At 46.7% G+C, this 6,932-nt stretch overlaps 1 protein-coding gene across 1 annotated transcript in view; it reads right to left on the bottom strand.

Moving 5' to 3' along the window:
* NFKBIA (NFKB inhibitor alpha) overlaps positions 1-161 on the bottom strand; it is a 3,995-nt gene extending 3,834 nt beyond the window's left edge. Inside the window, exon 1 of the mRNA XM_031064673.1 lies at positions 19-161. Coding sequence (XP_030920533.1) covers positions 19-161 — 143 coding nt within the window. The remainder of the gene's footprint in view (positions 1-18) is intronic.
* Between the last annotated feature and the right edge of the window lie 6,771 nt (positions 162-6,932).

The following is a 6,932-nucleotide window of genomic DNA, read 5'->3' as shown; positions in this document are numbered from 1 at the left end:
GGGATTTCCCTGCCCTACCCTGCCCGATCCTGGGGCTCCCGGTGCCTCCTCCCCGGCGGGTCCCTTTGCGCCTCGGTGCCCTGGCGCGCTGCGGGGCCCTGGAAGGCCGAGGAGCGCCTCAGTGCCGGGCACTGCTGGCCCTCATTGCAGCCCCCCGACATTCCATCACTTTCGTAAGAGGGGCTGCGGGATCATAGAATAATTTAGGTTGGAAGGGTTCTATAAAAAAGTTTTTTTTCTGTCTTGCAACTATTTCTGGCCTCACTGAGTGTCCGTGCTTTTTTACCCCCCATTTTGTCATTTTCCCATGGGATGGCATTCCTTTGAATTCCTTAAGAGAAAATAAAGGCCCATCTAGACCAAACCCCCCTGCCATGAGCAGGAACATCTTCAACTGGATAAGACCCTCATCCAACCCGACCTTTAATTTTTCCAGGGATGGGCATCCACCACCTTTCTGGGAACCTCTGGGTTGCCGAGAGAGTTCACCACCCTCATTGTAAAAAAAACTTCTTCCTTATATCTAATCTAAATTGACCTTCCTTGTGTTTTAAACCCTTACTCTTTGTCCTATGGCAGCAGGCTGGGCTACAAAGCCTGTGCCCATGTGTTTTTATAGGCTGGCCTCAAGCTCTGCAGGGCTGCAGTATGGTTGCCCAGGAGTCTCCGGCCAGGGGGCCAGGCTGTGAGCATGAACACTGAGCATGAACACTCTTAGGAGCTCCATCAGCCCCGAGGTGCAGTGCACGGTCTGCGCAATGACAGAGCCCTGAGCCTGTGAGGGTCCCTTTGAAGTCTGATGAGAGGGACAACCTCAAGAGTCATTAACCGGCGCTTATCTAACGATTAGGAACAAGCTTTTTAGCAAGCCCAGGGCAGCAAAGTCATGGTAAAATGTCAGGGAATCAAACACCACCGGAGCAATGCTGAGGCTGCATGGGTGCACTGCATCTGCCCTGCTTGAGGAGTGTCACTTCTTGGAGACACTCAGGCAGGATTGCACATGATGGATGTTACGCTGCCATGCCTGCAAGTGTGCCGGTGTTGCCTAGCATATAGAGGATTTTTCATCTCTGCTGTGTAAGTTTTCACTCTGTAACAGAACAAACCTTTTAAAGAAGAAGTTACATCTTTAGCTACTCTTCTTACTTTCTCTGGCCATTCCTAGTGACTCTTCTCTTTTTTTTTTTACTGCTGTCATGCCATCTGTGGGTAATAAAAACTGGATAAATGCAGGATCCCACATGGATAAAAGGCATTGTTTGTCTGCAGAGCTGGCAGCACTGAATTTTTTCCTGGTGAATTTTTGCTTCTGCTTCTCAGATGTAGGGGATTCCCATGAAGAATTTTTCTTCTCTTGCAACTATTGCTGGCCTCACTGAGTAACAGTGTCTGTACTTTTTTTCCTTTTGTCATTTTCCCATGGGATGGCATCCCTTTGAACAAGAACTTATGGGAAAATCCAAAGATAAAAGGAAGAGTCAGAGGAGAGGAAGAACGCCTGACTTTCTGTCAGCAAATGTATTTAATTTTCAGCCCAGCTGTGCCATTCCTGGACTTTTTTTCAGTATTCATCACTTGGCCTGGGACAATCCAGTGGTGCTTTTGGGCAGGTTTAGAAAAAAGCCATAAAACTCTGCCTTTTTGAAGGTAAAGGTTATGAAAGTTCCGTGAGCTTTTTGAAACAGTTTCCCCTTTTTAATGTAAATTGGCAGGGGAAATTTAATTAACAAATGAATCTCCTCCTATCTGCATCTCTTCAAGAAAGGAAGATGGGAGTTGAAAAGCAAGCTCCTGCTCTGACTAGCAGGGGAATTGAGCCCAGCAAGGGCCTTGCTTTCTGCAGTTGGAATTTTGCTAGAACCACACAGACATTAAACTTGAAAACTCCCGTCCCAGCTGTGATGGCTGTACAGTGACTTCAGCAAAGGGAATTCTTTGCCTCCTTCTATGAGAGACCTCCAGCTGCCCTCACAGGCCATCACAGGACTATTTTTAGCAAGCATTTGCAAGCAGCCTCTTTTCAGAGGCACACAAGATGCTTTTATTTTGTGTGTTTTAACTTGGCAGTACTGCAGCCAGTGGTAGGTGGCAGAAAGGTGATGGAAAATGTTTTCTGGATGGAAAGTCCTGCTGAGGCCAGCCCACTTCCTGCCCCAGGGAGACGCTGCTGCTCGGCAGCCTGGCCCTAGGCATCATGAAGGGCCCACACATGGGCCACTAACCCTGGCTATTAGGGCACGAAAAGCAGGGCTGGAGAAGGGATTTAGCCCTAAACACATATGTAAAGCAGCAGCTAGCTGCAGATGCAGGGGCCAGTGGAGCCCTCATTAACAATTAAGCAAACAAGACTGCTGTCTTCGCTGTAGCTCCTCACACTTAGCACAGTGGTACAATATTTGCCTGAAGGGGTGACACAATAGAAGATAGCATAAAGCAAAGGTCTTGGACTGGTGAAGGTCATCGGTGCTGCTTTGTGCTGTTGAAGTACCATCCTTTTTCTTTTTATGTATTTATTTATTTAATTATCACATTCAAGCAGTTTTTCTATGCAATTTTACATATGGTCCACAAGAGAAAAAGAATAGAAAGAAACAAACTCAGCTTTTTGGATATAGGGTGGAGCCTATCACAACCCTAGTTTCCTGTGTGGCCTCAGCCAAGTGCTGCAGTTCTGGGAAGCTCAGACAGGCCCCCAGGGGATGGAGCAGCTGTACCTATCCAGGGACAGGGGTTGGCCCTGCTGAAACAGGAGCACAGCTTCATCAACGCTGCAGTCATCTGTGCCAACCTGAACCTTCTTTGTCTGCCTGTGTATTCTGGCTTAATACCTCTGCTATGTCTGCACTGATTTCACAGAAGTGTTTTCTGTGCCTGTCATTTTGAGAGGAGATTAACGTTCTCTGAATTTCTAATTTGGGATTATGTTAGCAGTGTCTGCTGCCTGGTCCGGCAGGCACTTCAAGGCCAAAGGACTACCTAAAAGTTACTTTACCAATGTAAAAACTGTAACCATGGGAGGTGGTTTTGCACCTGATACCTAAGAGCTAGATTTTGCAAAAGCCTCCTCCACTTTAGGCGCCCTGAGCACTCAGTTGGCAAGGCTGTGGTGCTGTAGGGATGTGATGTTTGTTTTTATTCTACCTTGCAGAAAGAACTGGCAGGGCTCCTAGAAGCAGCCTCAAGTGTCTGAATGCTGAAAAGAGGCAGTAGGATTTTAATCAGTTTTAAAAGTACGTGAAGAATTCTTATGCTGCTTCCTCCAGCAAACACATTAAATTGTAATTTCCTGATTGCCACACTAATCATGACAACTGTCTAGTGCTGTTGATTTACCAGAGTTGGTCCCACAACTTCATCCTTTTGTGACTGCTGCTGCAGATCCTCAGTAACTGTTTTCTCTCATTTAATTGTAAAGACCGTACCTGGCTCCGGGGAAATATATCAGGAAATATATCAGTTAACAACATCCAGCAAGATCTTGGCTCAGGATGTTAAAGCCAAAAGCAAAACAAATCAGTGAACTAGACCTGCTGTATGCACATGTATGTGCACATGCAGATATCCCTTGGAACAGGATTCTGGTTTGTTGCTTCAAAAGTCTATGGACTTAACTGCTGCAAGGGAAGCCAGGGGACACTTGACATTGTCATTTTGATAATATTTTGCAGTTAAAATCCACATATCTCAGCTTCCCATTTACAGCTGCTACAGAGATAAGAACCAGGCAGCTCCAAACAATTAGTCCAGTGGTAAACAAGGAAAAACTATTTCCCTCCTGCTTTCTAATAATAATAATAATATAAGTAACTATTTTGAAAGCTTAAAAAACCAGCCAAATAAGAAAAAGGAAAGTTATGCAAAGTCCATTTTTGTCAGCCAGGATGAAGGCCAAAGGTAGTCACATGTGCCATGTGGCCTGTATTCCTACCTCCTCAAAACTTTTCATCAGAGGTTTTTTTGGGTTGGTCATATACTCCAAAGAGCAGAATGGTGGATGCAGTAGCAAGCATTTCTGCATCTTATTTAAGCTGGCATCATATCCAAGCAAATAGTCTGCAGGGTAATTTTTGGCACATAAAGCCAAGGTCCAAATTAGGGCATTTAAAGTCCTACCCATGTGCCACGGACACAAAAATATAATTAGCTGCAGTGTCCTGACCAGAGTCTAATGGATCTAGAGCTCTGGTTGGCTACACTAGTCTGCTTTTATTTTTTGACTGCAGTTTATTTTTGGCAAGTCTTAAACTGATGCATTGCATCCCTGGGAAGGTCTGTGTTTCTCTGCATGAACTGTGGGCTGTTTATCAATTGGTTGCATTTCTGGGGATCCTTAGGGATGAGATGTACTATATCAATTTAAACTGCTTTTATTGTTATGCCTTAAGGGTAAATATAAGTCAAGTAATTTGAAATTTGCTACCACTTAGAAGACAAGTTTTCTCTGGTGTCATTCCCATTTTTCATGTGGAAGCTTTGTTAAAGCATGTTGCTCAAAAAGATTTAAGTTGATGCTCACTGCCTGATGCAGCAAAGCTTGCTGCCACACTTGTTTCATGTAGGAAAAAAGAATCTTGGGGAGGGAGAAGGCAGGTGTCTTGAGCTTGTTTTACTACTTTCCCTCCAGCAATAATGTTGTTCCCCATCAGTACAGCCCCCTGTGTGATTGCAGACAGAGTGGAAGCACCTAATGGGGAAAATATGAACTGGGAGCATGCTAATAATTAAAAAGGGACTTTCCCCCTGCAGACAGCTGTGACATTTGGTAATGTTGCAGTCTCTAGTTCTTCCCAGCAAGTAGGGATATTGCAAAGGTGGAGAGGGCAGAACAGTGGGACCACACAGAAAAATGAGCTGGTGAGCATCTGGGAGAGATAGCTGAGCCTGGCAGAGTGGACAGGGCTGTGCAAAGCAGGGAGCTGCTTTTCTTTCTGTTTGGATTACAGAGAAAGTCAAAACTGGATCTGGATGTAAATTTCTCAGTGGTACTAGATGATATTTTGAGCAAACTAGGGACCTTAACTGAGTGACTCTGGGGCTGTCAGAGCCTGGCTGCCTGTGGGCAGTGGGAGATGTCTGTTTCAGCACACAGTTTCCTCTGAACCTCTAATGCTCCCATGCAACCTCTGCACCTAGTGTTGGTGGGTTCAAATAATCCTGGATAAACAGAAAAAGCCAGCGCAGTGCTGCTGTGTGCACAGTGGGAGCCCAGTGCAGCAGACAGGCACACAGCAAACCTCAATTAGAAGCTCAACTGCATTTGGGCCCAGGGATTTCCCTGGGGACGGATGTGGCAAACACAGAGGCTGATGAGCTGAGTGCTGTAGCTGTGTGTCTGAGCAAGCAGAGGAGCTGCCAGGAGAGGAAGCAGGAAACACTAGACAATACTAACGGCATAGCCCTGAGAGGAAAAACCCACAAGAACAGAAGATGAACTTTGGGCTGTGTTCTTCCTGAAAAAGCCCAGGGACTGCCAGCCAAGGGACTGTCGAGGTCAGCTCCTCCTGTGCACACCCTCTTCGGAGGAAGGCAGGCTCTTTGCTCTCTGCTCCTTCTGGTGAAAGTCCTCTGGAGTCACAAAGCCCGGCAGACTGCATGGCTCCGGGTGTGGTAACCCCAATCTGCCATCCACAATTTGCCTGAGGCTGGCAGGGGTGTCGGCAGCAGCTGCTGCTAAAATAGCTCTTAAAGGGCTTGGCTTTTAGATACCTCAGGGGAAAACTCCCATCTGGGTGTTCTGGTGCTCTGCTCGGAAAGTTCCCAAGGTTTTAAGCTGAGTTTTTTCTGGCATAGCTGTGAGCTCTGCTCAGAGCTGGATCATTGGCTGTGTCAGCAGGGAGCATGCAGCATTGTCCCAGGGCTGGATGTGCTTCTGCTGCCATGTCCTGGTCCAGCCCATCCTTCTTCTAGGTAAACAAATGGCTGTTGATGGAAGTGGGGCTGCAGCACCCGGGGTATCACATTTATTCTTTGCAGGAGCGCAAGCTGGGAGAAAATCTCCAAGGGACAGCAAAGAGCTAGCCTGCATTTAGAGGAGTGTTAGGTGAATTCTGATTTACACACTGAGAGGCTAAAAGCAGGCTGAGAGAGGTTAAATACATCCCTGCATGCTCCGAGTATTGCTTGCAGTCCCAGGACTCAGGTTATAATAAAATCCTCTTTTTCTCACCCAGCTCTTGTTCGCTCTTATTTTCATGCAGCCAACTGTGTACTCTGAGCATGACCTCTCCCAGGTGATGGCTGGCAGTAAGTTCGGGGCCACCACCACACGTGGGAGCTAGGAAATGAGCAGTGCCATCCTGTGGTGCGGCTCCAGCTCTGCTGCCCAGCCGGTGGTCGGAAGGTGGCTCTTCCTGTGAGGTACCCGAGCCGCATGTAAAAAATGGGAATTGGAAATAATGCCGCATCTTACAGAGTGGGCTGGGATCAGTGGTTCATTATTGAAGCTGTTTTGGGAAGGAAGAGGGAGCAGATGGAGATGGCAATGGAGATTTTCTAGCCTCTAAGGAGTTTAAATTTATCTCTCTCCAAGGCTACATCCATTCCCGGGGTAACTTTTCATGTACTGTACACCTTTTAGGGCTTTGATTTCTTCGGATTTCATGGAAGTTATGTACTAACTTATGGTTGTGGTGTTTCCCAGACAGAAATATCTCTCCAGGATCAGCCCCTGCATTTCTTGGATAGACCATTCATGCACAGCAGTAAATTCAGTTCTCCTGTGAACTCTCCATCCTGACTGCATGCTGTGGTGACATCTGCAGGGCCTGCCCATGGCGTAGCCCTGAGGGCACATGTTGCTGGCCATCCCTACATGTTCAGGAATCTTGTACAAATGGTGGAAACTAGTCCTTGAGTTCTTCCCAGACCAAATTTCCGAGCAGGCAAAAATATAACTTGCTTGGGAAAACACTGACCTCTGGTAACAGGCT

The sequence above is a fragment of the Geospiza fortis genome, unplaced genomic scaffold, assembly GCF_000277835.1.
Source record: "Geospiza fortis unplaced genomic scaffold, GeoFor_1.0 scaffold54, whole genome shotgun sequence".
Lineage (NCBI taxonomy): Eukaryota > Metazoa > Chordata > Aves > Passeriformes > Thraupidae > Geospiza > Geospiza fortis.
The sequence above is the reverse complement of the archived record's forward strand: the minus strand, read 5'-3'. Positions and strand labels throughout refer to the sequence as shown.